Source organism: Populus euphratica, unplaced genomic scaffold (assembly GCF_000495115.2).
Source record: "Populus euphratica unplaced genomic scaffold, PopEup_1.0 scaffold344.1, whole genome shotgun sequence".
In the NCBI taxonomy this organism is placed as follows: Eukaryota; Viridiplantae; Streptophyta; class Magnoliopsida; order Malpighiales; family Salicaceae; genus Populus; species Populus euphratica.
In genome coordinates this window covers 66701-86947 of record NW_011500233.1, presented here as the reverse complement: position 1 = coordinate 86947, position 20247 = coordinate 66701, and the positions used below count along the sequence as shown (strand labels likewise).

Here is a 20247-nt window from a genome sequence, read left to right as displayed (position 1 = left end):
TTTACTTAGTTAACTTTTATCTTATTTATGTTCTTATTTTATTTATTTATTTTTCTTTATTTCATTATGTGTAGTTAAGTTTATTATGTCAAGGCGAAAAAGTTACAGTAATAATGTAAGAATAAGTACAGTGTAAACTCAACATGGATATTAGTGTTTGATACTAACATGTTTTGTATCTATTATCTTGTTCACTTTTAATACTTTGCTTGTTAAATGGTTAATCTAGATTTGTGTTGTATAACACTTCGTATAACAAATGCTTGACACTTTCATAGCCCATACTATATGGTATAATCGATACCTGAACTATGAAAGGAACTTGATTTGTTGTTAACATAAGTTATAATCATGAATGAATGACAACATTTACAAGTATTAGCATTATTTGAATAAGATAACTAATGTAATCATGTTAACAATTTATAATCTGATTGTAACCTCCTTTATGTGTAGTTTCTAATTGAATAATAAAAGTTTATACTATACTTGTTTGATATACTATTAGTGGATCCTCTAACCTTGATATTTATTATTATCATTATTTAATCCTTATGTTAATCTTCATTCTCAAAGTTCTCATCAATTTCTTCTTTACTACTACTACTACTACTACTACTACTACTACTACTACTACTACTGATGCTGCTGCTATTATTGTTGTTATCTATAATTTATACAATTAACCTCCATGTGGTTTGACTTGGTCTTGCCGGTTTATTTATTACTTCGACACTCCTACACTTGGGAAAGGACATCAATTTTTAGTTATGTCAAGTATATATAACATTTCTTATAAGGAATAGTTATAAACTCTATTGATTAAGGCTTTGGTGGTGATGAGTTCAAGTAGATCCTTTATGCTTAACATTTCATCGTTAAATCTCTAGAGATATGCTTTCGTATTTTTATCATCTCGTTGTGTGAGATAAAGAGCTTGATGGTGCTTTATTTCAACAAGAATGCTAGTATTGAAATGAGAGATAAGCTTTGCACAGAGATCATGAAGACTTAGGATTAAGCCAGGTTTAAAGCTATGATACCACACCCTAGTAGATTCGTGAAAAATTACTGTGAAAATCTTACACATGGCATCACTTTTTGTTATCATTAGCTTAAGAATGCTTTTGATGTTTTGTAAATGCTCCATAAGGTCCGTAAAATCATTTTATTTGTTTAAGTTGTCTTTAGCAGAGACACAATTCTTAGTGAGGTGTGTATATAACACTTCGTTGTAAATTAAATATTGTTCCTCTTGGTAGGAAGAACATGCAAGAGTTAGGGTTGGTGCAATCTTATGTATGTTGTGCTTTGTTTTTTTTTTTTTAATGATAAAGAGCATGCAAACAAGAAGATCGAGACTCGTAAAAAGATTAATGGAGATATTTATGTTTATAACTTGGATTTGCTAGGGAATGTTGGTTTATTTGAAGAGTTAGAGTATGATGTTTACTTGGCATGTTGTTTTGTCCAGTTTGTTTTTACAACTAGAGTTATCTTTGTACACCTAGTGTTGTGGGTTGACCTTGTTGCTGGTTGTACTGAAGAGAGCAAAGATATTCTTTGTATGGCTAGAACAACGTTGTTAACTACTTGTACTTGTTGGGAGAGTTATCAGATACCTAAGGAAATTGAAGTCCTTGTGGGGAGATTAACTACTCTTTTACATATTGGAGTTTTATTGGCCATGGAAAAGTTTTGTGGAAATGGAATGAACAAGCTTTTTATTTGTTCTCCATAGACAACAGTAACATTGATAAAATCATGGAAAAACTTCACAAAAATGAACTTCTCTGGCTCATTAGTTCTAAGTCTAAGTTGTACCTGTAAAACAAGGAACACTTTGATGCTTAAGTTGGTATTTTAGTTTTAGGTTTCTAGTAAAACAAAGAACACTCTGATGCTTAAGTTGGTATTTTAGTTTTAGATGCTAAAATGACAAGCATAAAAATCAAGAAGATGAAAGATGCATTTTTTATATGTAGAGAAAAGATTTGTGTTCTTTATGTGGAGAGATTATCTTAGTGTCTTTTGATATTGTTTGTTTTTATCCACTTTTAACTCAAAAAATCAAGAAAAAAAAATCCAAAAAACAAGAGGATATACAAGAAAAAAGCCTAAAAGATTGCTCAAGTTTGTATAGAAAGATAAAAATGACAAGTGAAAAAGTTAGAGGACTAAAATGTATAAGATTGATAAAATTGGCAACTTAGTTATGATTGATAGAGGGCCTATTTGGTAAAAATATTTTTATTTGTGGTAAAGAAATACACATTTGGATAGGTAAGAACTCAATGAGAATTTTGAAAGAATTATTTAATTTTATTAAGAATTTAATTGTAAGAAAACTTGATATTTAAAGTCAATTTAGGCTTTAATTGGAAGAAATTAAAGTCTAGAAGTTGAATTATAATTTTAAAGGGTTAATTTGGTCAAATCAGAAGCTTAATTGCATAAATATTAAAGTTTGATGGGTAATTATGGACTTGATTAAAGAAATCAAAAACCAATAACCAAAATGAAAAAGATGTGTGTCTGTAAAGGTTTAAATTCACTAAATTAGGGATTAAATTGAAAAAAATTAAAAGTTTGATGGTTAATTAAGGGTTTAAGTGTACAAATAAAAAAAAACAAGAACCAATATGAAAATAACATTATACTTTAGGGCTGCTGATTGAGTTTTTCAAGGGTGAAATTATATGAAATTAAGAATTTGAGAGACAATTACGAGTGAAATTAAAAATAACTGAAAGAATAGTTAAAATTTGTCAGATCCTAACTTAAAAATCCTAACTTTTAGGGTTTAACTTAAATGACGAGTCGTTTAACCATTGTTTAGCTTCTTCTTTGACAGTTTTGGTTGATTCAATAGATATTTTTAAGTGAATGAAAGTGGCAATTTTTACTATCTTTAAGGATACAATCACCATCATTCGACTGAGAAACACTTCCTTTACAAAAATCCATACCACACAATACAACTTACCTCATTTAAGGTATGATAGGAATGTTAATACCTTCCCTAGAATTTCATATAAGACTAGTCCACTCGAGTTTCCTAGTGACCCTAAACCAAACAACTAGGTGACAACCCTTTAACCTCGAAGTCCTGCTATGCCACTCGAGTATGTGTGACATTGTTGAGATGAAATCTTCTCTTTTTCCTCTTTTACTATACCTAAGAATATATAGTGTTTAAAAAAATCTAATTTTTTTTAGAAAATATACAAAGTAGCCCACCATGAAAAGTGACACTTAACTGAAGTTATAGTTTATGCTTATATAGGTGAAAAAATAAAATAGAAAAGAGAGACAATACAAGTATTTGAGAGAATGAGATGTGACAGAACTTGATTGGGTTATAGCCCAACCGAGCTTAAGCTAAGGCTCGGTTAGGCTTGGCTTAACCAAGCTTCACCTTGAAGCTCATATAAGTTGTGGCTCAACCTAGATATTAACTATAAACTAAAAGGCAACAGCTTTTTATTATGAATTGCACAATACAATCTATAGTGAAAGTTATATATTTTTAGTTATAAGTTCTTTTTTTTTTTTGCTTTTTTATAATTAATCTTTTTATAATTGAATTTTTTCTATTTAGTTATCACACTTTCATGGCATAAATCTCATGTTTGACTAGTTAACCTTGTTTGGCCGGCTAACCCGGATGATTTAGATTTTTTTTCTTTTTCTCAATTAGTTTTTTATTCTAATATTTTTTTTTAATTTAGTTTGTTAATATTAATTTTTTTTATATGTTACCACACTATCATGAAATGGATTATAGGTCTGACAGGTTAACCTAGTTTGGCGGGTTGATGTAGTTGATTCAGTTTTTTTCTTTTTCTTAATTAGTTTTTTCTTTCAATTTCATATTTTAATATCATAACTATAACTAAAAAAGGTTAACTTTCACTACGGATTGCACTGTGCAAATCTATTGTGGAAGGCAAAAGCCTTTTAGATATAGGTTTTTTTTCTTTGTTTTTTTCTTTTTAATTAATCTTTTTTTTTGTTTAATTGAGTTCGTTAATATTATTTTTTGTTTATTTAGTTATCACACTCTTATAACACGGATACCAAGTTTGATAGTTACCTGGTTTAGCGGGTTAACCAAGTTGATTCAATTTTTTTTAACTAGTTTTTTCCTTCTAATTTTATTTTTTAATATCGATTTGATTTAGAATTAAACTTTATGATATGTTCTGTTACTTTTCATTAGATTATTATGATCTCATGAGGGGATTTTATTGTACTCCTCATCGCAAAGCACTATTTATTAGAATAGTGATTTGCTTTTTTTTTTCTTTGTTCTTTTCTTTTCAATTAATTTTTTTATTTAATTTCATTATGTAATATTAAAATTTTTTATTTAGTTATCATACTTTCAGCTTTACAACTAGACCTATATTCAAAGCTCTTGGGTTGAATATTACAACCAGATTCAAGGCTCTTGAGCTTGGTATTACAGTTAAAATAGTTTAAACTTGGGTCATGCAAATTTAATATTATTATTTATATTATGAATATTATTATTTTTATTATAATGAATATTGCTAATATAATAATTAATAAATTTAAAAAATATATATATTATAAGGTATAGGTTTTTTTTTGTTTTTTTTTTCTTTTTAATTAATTTTTTTTTATTTAATTTAGTTTGTTAATATTAATTTTTTTCTATTTAGTTATCACATTCTCATAGCACAGATTTCAGGTTTGATAGGTTAATTCAGTTAATTCAGATTTTTTTTTTAATTAAATTTTTTTATAATTCATATATATATATCCCCAAAATCGTGGGAGACCATCAATGCCATCCATGAGACTGTTTATAGATAAGCCATATCAGCGGGCAGCTAGAGGTCAAGTTATCTACAATCTGCACTTGTGCCATTTAAAGAAAGAAACTCATTGTTCTCGGGGGAAATGGTACGTACATAACTTAAGTAGCAATAACGCAGCCAGGTTTCCTGCAACATATTGATCGTTGAATAATGTAATTCTAGATGTTAAATGATATTTATATAATTTTATTTATTAAAAATATAATAATATTTTTAATTTAACTTATTTATATTTAAGTTAAGATTAAGTATTCATAATATATAAATAATTTAAAAGTTTATTTTTTTTTGGTATTACTTATTTTAAGAGTACAGAATTGCTGGCAGATTTGAGCTACCCATATTTATTAATTTCTTACTTGAGAAATGGTTTTAAATATGATTTAGCTGTATCATAGGCTTGTCATATGCCGATATGCCCACATATATACTCCCTTAAAATCATTTCGTGGCAATGGTACACCATACGTGGCAGCTCCAAAGCCTGCTGCAAAATTCTATCTTCTTGTAATATAATTTCGGTTTGGTTCGTAATATTTTTATATAAGAAATAAATCAAATCAAATTAAATTAAAAATCTAATTAAATTAAAAATCAATTTATATCAACCTGATCCGGTCAGTTTAAATTTTAAAAGTAAAATCAGTAAAATTTATTGGTTATAAGAAAATTCTTAAAGAACAGATTAATCTTGTTGCAAAATAAGGAAGATTGATCAGAAATTTAGAATAATACAAACATAAGGAGATATTAACATGTAAGGCTGAAATACAAGAGAACAAAACTAGTAGGAGATTTTTTTGGATTCGGAAAACCTTATTTTTAAAATTTTATTTTATAAATTTTGATGAGGAAGTAAAATCTTAGTTATTTCAAGCTTTTATAAAAAATATATATTTTTACTTGAATGTAGGTTTCAAAGAATTTCCCGGGACAAAACTAATAAGAGATATTAACATGTAAGGCTGAAAAAGAAGAAAGACGAGCTTTCAAGGTGTAGAGTCAGTGCTGACGAGAAGCTAGATCAGAGGTAGAAAGGAAATGTCTATGGTCATCACCGTAGAGAAACCCCAAGTGAGGCAAAAGCATAAGGAGACCCATAACAATGGCTGTAAAGAAAGTAATGAAAGCATAAGGAGACTCATATCGGTTTTTTTCTAATCGCCCCCTCAAATTAGAATTCTATTGTAAGTCTAGAAGGAAGTTTCAGCTGTCTCTCTCCCTAGCTAAGGAACTGTCTCTCTTTCTTCAACCAAGAAATGGGATGAGATAATATGAAGAAAAGGTTATCTATCATAGGCAGCACAATATAGAAATTTTCTGTATCAAACTGAAGAAATAATACGATATTATCAGTCATCAAGAGCACTAAGATTGCAATCCAACAGACTACCTAGTTTAATGCAAGGACACCATTGATTCTCATCTAAAGATTCAGTCACTACATGATATTCAACAAGGACAGAGTGAAAAGAAAACGACTTCATGCTTAAGAAACAAATTCATTTGACATTAATCTTTTCTGGTCGCTCTTCTCTTGTATTTCTTTGTCTTCATATTCCACCCATTCTCTTTGTCTGAACCGGCACTGAAAGAAGTCTGTTTCTTCGACACATACTGTGCTTCGCTCTGTAAAACATGTTCTTCATTCCCAGAATCATTCTCGACCAAAACTCCACTTGGTGCCTCATTCAGTAAGACAAGGCTCTCCACATAGTATATTGATAACCACAGATTTCACAACCCCAGGTTTTTCTCGTCTTTGGGAAACCCCAAAAGTATAACCTCATCATTTTTCCTAGATGCAATTAACCTTCTTACCCCTTCCAAATGTTCGATATTGAAAAGTTTGGTCCAAGATTCCGAAGCAGCATACTGTTTCATCGCCTGTACAGAATACCGCTTTTCCCCTGTCCATTTCCTGCATGGAACCAACGAAATCAATCCATTAAACACCTTAACAGTCACACTGGCACAATCTTCCCAACCCAAACAATCCGGAATTGCCATTTCCCTGAACACCTCATCCTCCGAAGTAATTTGATACAATTACATGGGGTGCTTTATCCTTTTCCAATGGATTATATCCAAGCCAATGACGACAAGCCCCATTCACAAAAGCACCCAACGAAAGCTCCCAAAGGACCTACTTCATGAGATCATTCTCCGACACCCACTTTTCAACGTATAATAAACCTTAACAATTGGAGGAACCTGATCGAAGTGGTATACCAAAATATCATCAAAGAATACATGATGAATGTGCTGAGATGTACTTTGAACACCTCATTCATAACACTCTGTTGTAAGACCATAAGGCATGACCAGAAATTCATAATGGTCATGATGTGTTCTGAAAGCAATCTTATACACATCTTTAGAAATCATCCTAATTTGATGGTACCCTGACCACAAGTCAGTCATGGAGAATATAGTAGCCCCTACCAGTTCTTTCTGTAGCTCTTCAACTAGGGAATTTATCCTTAATAATGAGTCTGTTAAGAGCCCTATAGTCCATGCATAACCTCCAAGAAGCATCATTATTTTTAACTAGTAACACAGGTGAAGCAAACAGACTTGTGCTATGTTGAATTATACCTGATTCCAGCATTTTAGCAACCATCCTCTCAATCATATCCTTTTAGATACTAGAATAGTGGTATGGTCTTAGGTTGATAACTTGCGTGCCTTCCTTAAGAGGAATAAAAAGATCATGAAACCTAAGAGGTGGTAATCCCTTCGATTACCAGAACATTTCTTTGCAGGAATCTAACAAGGTTTACAGAATAAGGTTTTCTTTCTCATTAGGAGAAAAGGTTTCAATCATGAAATAAAAAGCATTATTAACCTCTTTAATGATTCTCTAACTGCATAAATTAACCTTAATAAATCTGATTGTTTGTAGCTTAACTGGATTCTCTCCTTTCAGCAATACTTTCCAATCTCCATAATTCCTTGTAATTAGATATAATATTACTGAACAGAGTCACCATTAAATTTCTAGCACCATGTCACAATTGTTAAGCTCCATAATAAACACATCTGCCATGAAACTTACCGCTTTCATCCTCCACCAATTCTTACATAAAGAAGACCAAATCATTGTCCCTCCATTTGCTTCAACAGTTAAAAGCTTAATGGTTGTAAGCTCATATTGAAGTTTATGAGCTACCTAATCATTGATGAAGTTGTGGGTACTGCTAGAGTTTACCATAATATAAAATGAATGTTTGCTTTCCTTTCCAGTCACCCTGAGAGTATTGCAACCAGTAGTTTCATCTAATGTGTTGATGGATACATGAGGAGTAATATTTTCTGGCATAACTTCCACCTCCCCAATTTCTTCATCATCAATAGCATCTTCTTCATCTTCCACAATGCAGGAGGAATATAGTCTTTTATTTCTACACCTATGGCTAGGTGCAAGCCTTTCATTACATTAGAAACATACTCCCTTGACTCTCCTTTCTTCTAGCTCTTTGTTCTTTATGGATTTGGTAGGTTTAATGGTTGGTTTACCGGTGAAGTTTTTGAGTTGAGTTAATTAGTGGATTAGGTTGGTGTAATTTAGAAGGGTGAACAGGGAAGATAATGGAACTTTTATAATGATTTTACAGGGAAGATGATTTAGTTTGGGTTATAGTTTGAGATGATTGTTTAGTGAAGTTATGATGGGATCTTTTATAATTGAGGGTATTTTCCTTTAATATGGCTTGGTTATAAGTTTGTTTGAAGTTTTAAGGCTCAAATATTTTTACTAAGTTTTATTTTTATCTCCATTTCTAGACCATCCACAAAGAATACTGGGGCTTGTTTCTCACTATTTTCTGCTCTATTCCATAGGATACCACAATCTTAAATGTATGTATTCAGACTGCCAGTTTGTTTAAGGTCTTTAAGTTCCTCCAATGGATTCTACTGACCCCAAACCTGCTATACAAAGCTTCAATATACTCACTCCAGCTCATTTTCTTATTTCTTACACTCTTAGGTCATTTCATCTAGGTAATATAAGGCTAATTTAAACTTCTCAAAATCGTCAATTTCATCCATCTCAAAGTAGTGATTATGTTTGTAAAGCCATTTATGAACATCATCTCCATCAAAAGTTGGAAATTCATGCCTAGGTTTATATACCTTATGGATTTGAAGTTTCCCATCACAAGTAAAGCATGCCTTTTAAGTAGAGCCTTCACTATTTGATCTCTGACAGGACTGGATTCATCTACAGGTAACTACAGTTTCTGTAGACTAGAGCTTTGTTAATTGGGTCCACTAATAAGATCTTTCAACTCTCCAAACTTAGCCTCGTGATTGGAGGTAGTCTTTTCCAATATCTGACCATAAAACTCCAGCAGCTTCATAACATGTTCATACTTCTGAGTTTGCTCCTTACTTGCAGCATCCAAAGAATCTTCAATCCTCTTAAGATCTTGTAATCGAGTTTCAAGTGCCATGTCTAGAATCTGAAGGTCTGAGGCTCTAACACTACTTGGTACAAGGACAATATTCAATGAGCCAACTACTATGTTAGTGTTTTGTGTTGATTAACCAAGGATGAAAGAAAGAAACCATGGAAAAGACAAGGAAACAGTAATGGATAGAACAGAAGGATGATTCATTCACTGTTTGTTATATTTCTTAACTGTTCTTTTCTCGGGTGCGTTCTATTGCATAAATAGCAGCAGTACAAAGGAACCTCCTACGAAAAAGGAATTCCTGACATCCAATTACCAAACCGCATGTGGCATTTCAAAAAACAAAGAAACAAAAAGTAAACATAACATAAAACGCTGCGTTGGACTTAACATTAGTAATTAAAACGCTGCGCTGAGAAGATTTGAATGTGCAACGGTCAGCTCTTCTTCTCCAATTTGAAATCAATTTCCCAGTGATCCTTTCACTTGCAATGTTCTTAACACAGTAAGTTCCAAAGTAGTTGTTCACAAATAAAGAAAACTTGAATCTATTGTGAGATCAAGTGCAGGAAACGTCTTGAGATGGTTTATCAACCCATTAAAATATGGGGAGAAAAGACAACGGTTCTCGAGTTAATCTTGAAGGATATAAATTACAATACTGTTCAAAGTTTAAAGATACAGGTAACCTTTGCGGCACCAACATGGTGCATGGATTAAGATTAAATTTTTTCCCCCTCTAATATCTTTTTCATTTATAATTTGTCAATCACTGTAAGAAAAAAAAAATTGAGATATCAGTTGATCTGATATTGCCATCAGGCATTAAAGGGCTTTCTTCACATCAAAGTAATTAGAACGCTCTTTGTTTGCGGCATGAACATCATCTGGAGATGCAACAACAACTGAAACCCCTTTATCTTTAACAGCCTCAATTACCTCCCCAAATTCCTTGAAGTCCTTCAAGCTGTGGAAAAAATAGAGGAGAAAGGAGAAAGGAAACGTTCAAAATCTTGAAAACCCATCTGAAATAGATCTACATGCCATATATAGCAACAAAACCCATTTGTCTTATTGATACTGGATATAGAAATGACGAGTGCTGGTGTGGATCTATATTCAAAACCGCATTCATGTTCGTTCTTTATATATATATATATATATATATAATCAAGACAATGTCATTTAAATTGTCTATGGCTAAAAATCAAAGTGGTTGTGCTACGAGGAAAAATACATCTAAATGCTAAAGCATTGACCATGATTTCAATTAAAAAAAGGGAAGCTGCACAACTTTAGATTCCTTGACATCTACAAGTTATATATCATTCTTGTTCCTTTAAAAAGAATGTTGTTAGTTTCATGATGAAAAAAAATTCAAATTATCAATTATAATGACATGATTACAGAGAGATAAACTTGCTTTATAAAGCACCAAACAAATCACAATTTGCATTGTTATCATTAAAATACATGTAAATGATATGGCCTTGATCTGTTATCCTATTATTTTCCTCTTCCTATCATGTTTATTTAAATGATACTGGCTGTGAGTAGTACTTAAAAATATATTTTCATCAAGATTTTATATCATCATATTGCACTTAAAATATCATTAAATTCTCTAACTTGAACATGTTTTATAATAACAAGTCAGATAACATATGATATCATTAATTTATAGTAAATGTTTATTTTAAATGCACGCATATTTCACAATTAAAAGAATTGATTGATGTATTTAATTATTGAAAGTGAAAAGACAAAGAGAGGTTTAAACTTACAAAAGAGATGTTGATTTAATTCAAACTAGAATATCATTCAATTATTGAATCATATTTGGAGCTGTAAAACATGGATTTAGATCTAGTTTATATGAATGGAAAACTAAAACATATGCCTAAAACTTTCATGAAGAGTCTAAGATTCAACACGACTATTTTTAAGTTCAAATTGTAGCAACAATAAAAAAGCTAGAATCTATCCTGCAGCCTAGACACTATTTAGTATTCAGCCCATATCTCAAGTTCTAAAAGTCCAAATAAGCTGATTCTTGTTTTGTTGGAAAGCTGAGACAAATACCTAGAACTTTTATGAAGAATATCTGTTCAAATTATGACATTAGCAATAACATTTTGTTCAAACAAGAAAATAATAGTTATCACAAAGTCAAGAGATATCACTCACTCAAAAATTAGTCATCAAATCAATAGTTCTAAATTTTAGCCTATAAAAGAAAGCATTTGCCATATATTTAGATATCTTGATATTCAGATCAAGATCATATTATTCCTTCTTTTTTTTTGTATTTTTGTAATATTTAAATTTTACTTTCATTAATCTCTTGTTTATACTTTTCATCATAACCATGTTCCTATCTAGTTTATTTATATTTATCTTATTCATAATATTTAACTAAATTTATTATGTTAATGTGAAAAAGTTTCATTAATAGTATTAGAATAAGTATAATATACACTTAACATGGACTTCAATGTTTGATATTGACATACTTTATATTTGTTATCTTAATCACTCATAGTACCTTGCTTGTTAAATAATTAATCTAGATTTGTATTGAACAACCCTTGATACAACAAATACTTGTATTTTTATAGTCTACTGTAACCGACACTTGTGCTATAAAAAGAACTTGATTTGTTGTTAACATAAATTATCATCATAAATACCTAACAACATTTTCAAGTATTGACATTACTCAAATAAGATAATTAATATAATCATGTTAATAATTTATAATCCGATTGGAACTTCCTTCATGTGTGGTTTTCAGTTGAATAATAAAAAGAATTTATATTATATTTATTTCTAATATCATTAATAGATTCTCTAACCTTGACAATTATTTTATCATCGTTTAGTCTTTTTATCATTATCACATCTTAAAGTTCTCATCAACATTAATATCATTTTATTATTTGTAATTTATATATTTCACCTTCCTGTAATTCGACCTCGGTCTCACCAAATTATTTATTACTTTGACACTCTGCATTTGGGATAAGACATCAATCTTTTAATCATATCACTTTATCTTGCATTCTGGATAATAACCAACCAATGCATTTGTATTTTCACAAGTTTAGTGTTTGGTCAATTCAGAAAATAAACAAATAAACCTTCACCGTTACCTGGTTGACAATATTTCTTCCCGTCTCTTTTGCCTTTCTTCTTCTGTGATCCCCAATAAATACCGCAATAAACTGAAAGGCAAGGGATACAACAATATAGTTAGTGCACATGGTTATAATACAAAGAATAAAAACCAATTAGAATTCTCTTTCCTTGAAGTTCTTTGCTTAACTACTTACTTCTAATTTTAGGCTCATAGATTTTGATTCCATATATTGAGGTTGTGTTTTATATTTTTTGGATAGGGGTTTGGTGGGTGTGGGGGAATAAAGAGAAAAGTGTTTAAATATTCCTTGTTTCGAGCACACCAAGCAGATAAAAAACTCAAATAAAAGAAGAAGTGCGTTAAAAAGGAAGCCATAGAAGCTAGCAGTCAACCCTACAAAACACACACAAACATTGGAAGAAGCTATTGTCAGAAGTTCTAAATGCCTCTGACAGGGCAAGGTTATGGTTGCATCTCTCATCTCACTAAAAAAATTCCAAAGAGTGAATTATTAACAGTATGTGTCACCCAGATATTTGTTCTCTAGAGAAAACTTCGAAGACTAAACGATGAAACAAATGTTTTTGAGCATGCTCTCCACATACCTACTATAACCTTTGGCATCTGCCAGCTGGTATGAATCCACGTCTCCAATTGTTCCAATAATTGCTTTAGTAAGAGTATCATCGTCCATTTCTAATTCACGTAGAAAAGCACAAGACCCATCGTATACATCAAGTGTCTTCAAAAGGTTGGGATCACGATATGACAAAAAGGAGAAAACTCCTACAAAAAATCATAAATTGAATTCCAATGGTTAGATTTATATTTTGTAGCTGTTAGAACTCCTTTCAAGTTCCAAACAGTGTAATTGGGATTCCATGCTGGGCACTACATCTCATTATTATACCTGAGTGAGTATCAAAATCACAAAACCCTCCATATGCCCCACCACTAACACGCGCACGATCCCACAACCATGTATTAATAATGTATTTGGAGATAACATAAGCACTCCCATTAAGCTGATAACCGGTGTCATAGATATTAGCAGCTTTGCCTACGTAATTAACCTGTAGAAGGTGAAAGCTCAGAATTTTACCCTGGCAACAAAAATAAGAGACAATATGGCAGACAACATTGTTGTTAGTTCACCTGTGTAGGAATCACAATAGCTTCATTTCCTGGAGAAAGGCGAGCATTCCAGACAGCAGCTTCAACAGAAGACTTGCTAGGAAGCAAATCAAGAAACTTGCTAACATACTTTTCTGAGTTGGTGAGATTTTTCCCATCAGCAGTCATGTTTATCAAGCATCCATTCTTTGAAAATAAGGACATACGAATTTCCTCAAGAGACGATGAAACTCCAGCCCAATCTTGATCAACTCTCTTCTCGAGAGCTTTTAGGAATTCCAAGTAACTATAGAACCCCAACAATTGAGCTGTGTTAGTGTAATTTCATGCAGTGAGAAAGCTATCCATGAAACTTGAATCTTTAATGCTTTATTTGTACATTCAAAACAATTAGCATTATGTCAAAATCACAAATCATTGCTATTGCATATGTATTGAAATCCTAGAGCTGAAACACTTGTATTCTATTAGGTTGGTGGATGAAATCAAAGAGTTACAGATTAATCCAAAAGGTGAACATTCTAACCTTAGACCACCCATTTGTTCTGAAATCCATCCTGCAACATTTAACTTTGCATCCATTCTTGCAGCTGCAATTCCGTGGCCACTGCCTCTTAAACGGTTCTGAAGATAGTTTTTGAGAACATTGAGATGATGTATTAAAGCCAAAGGACCCAATTTCATTTCTGATTCATCATACAAAAATATATGAATAAGTACCTCCATTCTTGCTTTACTTTGGGAAACAAATTGCTTAAAGCGTTGCTGGTCTGTAAATTGGACTTCTTGAAGAACACAATTGACCTACAACAAATAACATTGCATCCATTGGTTGCATCCCCAGGCAACTAACTCTGTAAATGTAGCTACAGGCTTTGAAACATAAAGCATCGGCTCAAAGTATTGGAAAATAGGTCTCTTACTGTGTACAGATGTTAGCAGCAAGAAACAAATGCAGGCTTGAAAAACAAATAAAAATAAAACCACGTAAAGCCTTCATAAAAAAAACATCTTCATGAAACTAAACCAGTAGCTATATAGTCTTCATGCTTAAGCAAAACCAATACTTCGAAAATGTTAATTTGTTGCTATCTGGGTTTCTTCAACTGGTTCAGGTTTCAAAGAAGAATTTATGAGGACATACAATAAAAAGAAAAAAGAAAGCATTTCCAGATTCTAGAATGCATCACCTATCAGTAAATTCAATTTCTAGAAACTAGCACTTCAACAGAAGCAGGCAAGAGAAAAAACATTAAAAGACACTGGAGCAAAATTAATCAAATTTCTCCCAGTGTGCTGAAGCCTTCAGGGAAAGAAAGGCAACTGCAATACCTACAATGACACAAGCGCTTGAAAGCCACTTCAACCAGCTACAGTAACACAACAATTCAACCACACTTACCAGGTTAAATAAGTCTTCAACACGCCCTGCCATGGCTTTCCCCCGAGCAACTATATGACTGCATGGATCTTCCCTGCCTCGAACAGATGATGTGAATGGATAAACCGAAATACCTCCAGTTTTTCTTCCAATCAACTGGTTAAGTTGCACAAAGGTCAAATCCTTCGTGCCCATTTCAAGCAATGACTGGCTGGAAGGACATCGATAAATAGTGAAAATATGAATAAATAGTCTGCAAAGAAATATACAAGACACAGGGCCCATCTAATAAAATTGACCAAGAATAACACATTGTTTTTAAGATTTCTGATCAGTTATCCTGAACTGAGCATAACTCAACTTGTGAACATTTGTTAACAGTGGAGACAGGAAAGAAAAGCATGCATGACAAGAAATGACCATGGAGATAATCTTCGAGGCAACATCTCACCAGAAAAGTGGCACCAAAGGAAGGAGTTCTTGCTTCAGTGATCTCATATTGAAGACAATCTCAGCATAAAGGACATCATTTGTGAAGAGGTCATGCTTCAATACTTTTACTCCATCGATATCCCCAACCTACAGTTAGTATATAAATGCTCAGTACAAGTCTCCAAAATTCTTGTATGCAGGATATTCAAGTACAAAACACTAAGCTTAACAATAACCTCAGTGGGAACATGTATGGGTTCTTTGGGAATGTCAAGCAAAGAGAGGCTTGGAACACTTCTTAAAGCTTCAGGTGGGTCAGGAGTTTCCTGCTTTAATCTCAGCTCCTGTGTAGCACGTGCTAGCTCAGCAAGATCTTCTTCGGTCATGCTTGCTTTAACTTTCTCCAAAATTTCCCTTTCAGCAGCTTCATCATGAGAAGCTTTCTCAGGATCAGGCTGAAACAGAAAACACCCAGTGTCATCTGAAGCAATTACTTTACAATACAAATAGAAACAGAACTTTCAGATTTAACTGTTTACCTGCATTTCAACAGTAACACGATGAGGATTGTTCAAGATGAATTTCTCAATTAAAGGAGAAAAAACAGCTTTGTAACCTTCCTCAGCTATTCTTGCTTTTAGGTCCATCAAAGGTTTCTCATACTTTAAAGGCTCAAAGGGATTCATATCATATATCCATTTGCTCTACAAAACAAAACCACATAAATCATACTTGAAATGAATAAATGATGACTGGTTTACAGAAGCTAGGGAAAAAACAAATCAAATCTTACAATGGATCGAAGCATCAGTGATAAGCCACGAGGAAATGACCCTGTGTTGTTTTCCCTGAGAGAAAACTCAATTGTATTCATGGATGCCTCCACAGCTTCTGTCTCAAATCCTTCCTCTGCTAACTTTTTAAGTGTACTCATGACTAATTCTTCTACCTTTTGAATGTCCTCTTCAAAGACACCCTTCAATCCAATACTAAATTGCGGCTGAAGCAGCTCATCTTCAATTCCACCGCCAACAATGGCATCTCCAAGACCACTTTCCAGCAAGATTTTCCTCAAGGGAGAAGCAGGAGTTCCCAACATAAGATGATCCAAAAAGCCAAGTGTAAGCTCAGTTTCCAAGTCTAGGGGCTTATCTGCTAGCAGCCAATTAAGGCATACCATGTGCTTCTTTTTCAAATCACCTCCATCACCAGCAGGATATTTCTCAATGATCCTGACAGGCTCTGAAAAAAGTTTCTGTTGCTCAACCCTTGACTCGTTTGGAGCTGAACTTGCATCAAACATATCTAGATACTCTGAGGGTGAAAGAGAGAACAATCAAAGTACAAGTTTTTCAGAATCTTGAAATTTTCTTAATTACTGAGCTGAATATTACAAGTGATGCTATATGAGATCAATGTTGACTGTATAATGATCTTAACATACACAACACAGTATTCCTCTAAAGCAAATTGATCATAGAACTAAAAAAGAAACATTAACAGTCTATAGGCCAGCCTACATGCTTTGGGAATACATGGACACATAACTTATTCTACTGAAATAGTATGATAGTGTGATAGTATGATGAAGCATGATGATGTAATTACTTAGACAAATTAAAATATATGAAACAGCTGCAAAAGTCCACCAGACAAAACCCATTAAATGAATAAATTTTGGTTTCATTTCAGCTGTTTTGTGAACATCAACTCTCGACACTCATGGCCAACATCATTTCACCTTTTACACCTGTAGCTCAGCAAACGCTTTCCTTTAGGACAAAATTACCTGGGTATTTTCTAATAGGCTCACCGTGCCTTGTGTATTTAAATGGGAAAAGATGGTTTACATAAACTGCTTGCATAATTTATCAACAGAGATGGGACTTGGATGCAGTACCACTCAGTATGCGTAAGCGCTCAGTTGGATCATCATCTCCATAGAACCATATCCTTGCATTGCTCGGGTGGTAATATTTACCATGAAACTCCTGTGTCAGTAAAGACGAGATTACCTTATATGTTAGTCATAATCATGAATAGACTGATCCTATGTAAAGCCAAGGATAAGCTATGTATGCAAGGAAAAAAAAAAATATATATATATATATATATAGCATACTCAGTACAGTTCCAGAGATTGCACACGGGCAAAACAAATTAAATATTCATGCATAAAAATATTTGCACATTATTGAAAATATTAGGCACCAGATGTACTTGACAAGAAAATCACACCACAAACCAGAAGTTATTGCAGCATGCAATACATAAGAGTGAATGGATAATAAAATATTCACTATCCTAGTCTATATATTGTTTTGTAAGTATCCAGCTTCTAAAAGCTATAATGAAAACACACAAGTTTTCTAAGTCCAGAAAATGGATTAGTGCCATCAAAGTTTCAGAAGTTTTCAATCAAGACAGTGAAAAAAAAAAAAAATGGTCAGTTTGACACACCAGGATATCATTTCAAACCTATAAAGAATCCGCACAAAAAAAAAGGAAAAAAAAAAACAGCTGTGTGGATTGTATAGTATAGACAGTTCTACACTAACATGCTAAAACAAGGATGTTGAGACTGACCTTAAATTGCTCAAAAGTTAATTTGGGAATAACTTTTGGATCCCCTCCACTATCAACACCGTAGGTATTGTCTGGGAAAAGAGCCTGCACAGAAGTTGCGAGTGACAGTTGTTAAGGATATGATAATGTGTAGTGGAGGCATGTCCATAAAATAAATAGCACTTAGTGAACTAAATATCAAATTAACAGCATTTGAATAACTACATTCACAAAATTGCACTCATGAATGATTCCAAACAGACATGAAGGAATGTCAAAATAGTCAACACTATTCATACAGAAATGATTAAAATCAAACAATTAGAGATGGGGGAACTTGCCTGCTGAGCAGTCCGCCCTAAAATATTATCAGGTTGGGAATAGACACCCTTCATCTCATTAAAAACAACACCTGAAATAAAGGGAAAATATACTCATTAGAGATGAAGATGCTGCATGCAAAAAGAGCAAATAATACTGTCTAACAAGTGGCTGGATATATTTCTATGTGCAACCTTTATAAGATATTTCTTCTGAAGGATCGTTGAGCTCGAAATGCCAACCCTCCTGTTGAAAAGTCTGGTAATCCTCCACGCATTTTGGAAAGAATACAGCATCCAGGTATACATCAACCAAGTTATAGAAATCCTGTTTAGGAAAACAAGGTCCAGGAATTAAAATCTAAACAAAATCCAAAAAAGAACTACTCTATTACCCAATGTTGCATATTGTACATTTATCAATTTCCTCTTACCTTTGTATTCGTGGAAGCAACTGGGTAGCAAGTCCTATCAGGATAAGTGAATGCATTCAGAAAAGTATGCAAACTTCCTTTCAATAACTCAACAAACGGTTCTTTTAACGGGTACTTTCTTGACCCACATAATACACTATGTTCCAATATGTGTGGTATCCCAGTTGAATCCTTCCTGCATTACACCATTAGCCACAATCAGTAGCTTGCACATCAACTAAATTAGTCACTAGTCAGCTTATGATGCTTGCTACAAAATCTGACAAGTTTAACAAGCTCTCAGGTCCCCTCTCAGGAAACTATTTTTCACTAATAACCAAACCGAGAAGAGCATAAAACACACATTTTTTTCACAAAGCTTTTAATTTTCAAAAACAAAACACTCCATAGCCGTTTTCTTTCACAAATTCAACACTTGGACAATCATAATAAATTCAAGATTTTCAATAGTATCCACACTCTTCTACTATAAACCTCCACAACTGCATCCACGTAACACTAAATTAAGCTTTAAAACAACGAAAAAGAACGCTAAATGCTATAAAATTAACTATCACAACTAATTCAAGATTTCAATAATATCCAATTTTCTTTATCTAAATTACATAATAAACCACTATAATTGCATCCACTTGGCATCAAATTAAAACAAGGGATGATACTAATGCTGATACTAAGAACTTACGGAGGAGTGCGAAAAACAATGCCGAAAACTTTGTTCTCATCATCATTAGAAACAGACATGACTTCAGCTCCAGTTTTTTTATGCTTGAATAAAACAGCTTTTGATTTACACTCTCCGATAAACTCCTCCGATACTTTCTCAAATCCATATTTCTCCGCAACCTCGTCAGACACGTTGCTGACATCTGCAGCCACACACAAAATCAAAACTCAGTTATTCGTTTTCTGATTTTAAACTGGAAAAATGAAATACAACTTGACCTGGAGAGTACTGTGTAGAGATGGCGTGAGGAGAGAGAGTAGAGAAGTGGTGTTTGTTGAAGTGAAAAGAGGGGGAGGAGGAAGACGACGTGGCAGAGAGAGGAAGGAGTTTGCGGCGGCGGCGGTGGGGTAGGGAGCGAGAAGTGAGCGGGTTGATCGAACGGTGGGAATTTCGAAGGGTGGAGGAGGAGGAGGAGAGCAGGCGAAAGAAGTTATGAGGAGAGTAGTAGCGATGGTTGAGGATTAGTTTGTTGGAAGAGCGCAGGAGAACTGCTGTCTCCATTTTTGTGGAGATAGAGGGGCCAAGGTAGAGAGGTGGGTTTTGTTTCTTGTTTTATTGGGGTCTAACGGGGGAAGGAGGGAAAATATCAAGAGGTGAAGGATGGGAAGGATGTGACTTTGGAGTGTCGTTTTGGGCTTTTTTCTTGATCATAAAAAATGAAAATAAAAAGAAAAACATTTGATGAAATTATCATCTTATTTATTCTCACTCCATGCACGTGTCATGGAAACATATTCTTACCCTATAACATTGTCTTTATATATATATATATATATATATAGACCTTGATTGGAAACGTAAATATAGATTTAAATTATTTATAGACGGGAAGTATATATAAATTCATTTA

The 20247-nt window shown here is 33.0% G+C and overlaps 1 protein-coding gene across 1 annotated transcript; it reads right to left on the bottom strand.

Moving 5' to 3' along the window:
* Nucleotides 1-9829: 9829 nt before the first annotated feature.
* Nucleotides 9830-19965, bottom strand: PREP1 (presequence protease 1). Its single transcript, XM_011008169.1, has 19 exons — nt 19616-19965; nt 19356-19539; nt 18671-18845; nt 18432-18564; nt 18258-18328; nt 17938-18021; nt 17252-17342; nt 16145-16665; nt 15891-16055; nt 15588-15806; nt 15371-15498; nt 14941-15130; nt 14259-14342; nt 14065-14162; nt 13560-13824; nt 13315-13477; nt 13010-13190; nt 12418-12489; nt 9830-10232 (listed from the first exon to the last, which is right to left on the bottom strand). Exons 1-19 carry the CDS (start codon nt 19896-19898, stop codon nt 10091-10093), a joined length of 3249 nt encoding a protein of 1082 aa, XP_011006471.1. The 5' UTR covers nt 19899-19965; the 3' UTR covers nt 9830-10090.
* Nucleotides 19966-20247: the final 282 nt, after the last annotated feature.

Excerpts from the sequence above, each read along its gene's own strand:
- PREP1 (XM_011008169.1), bottom strand. The coding sequence starts at position 19,898 with ATGGAGACAGCAGTTCTCCTGCGCTCTTCCAACAAACTAATCCTCAAC. Across the intron at positions 18,846-19,355 it reads ATTGTTTTTCGCACTCCTCC|GAAGGATTCAACTGGGATAC; the intron begins GTAAGTTCTTAG and ends GGTGTAATGCAG. Across the intron at positions 14,163-14,258 it reads AAAGTAAAGCAAGAATGGAG|AACCGTTTAAGAGGCAGTGG; the intron begins GTACTTATTCAT and ends AACTATCTTCAG.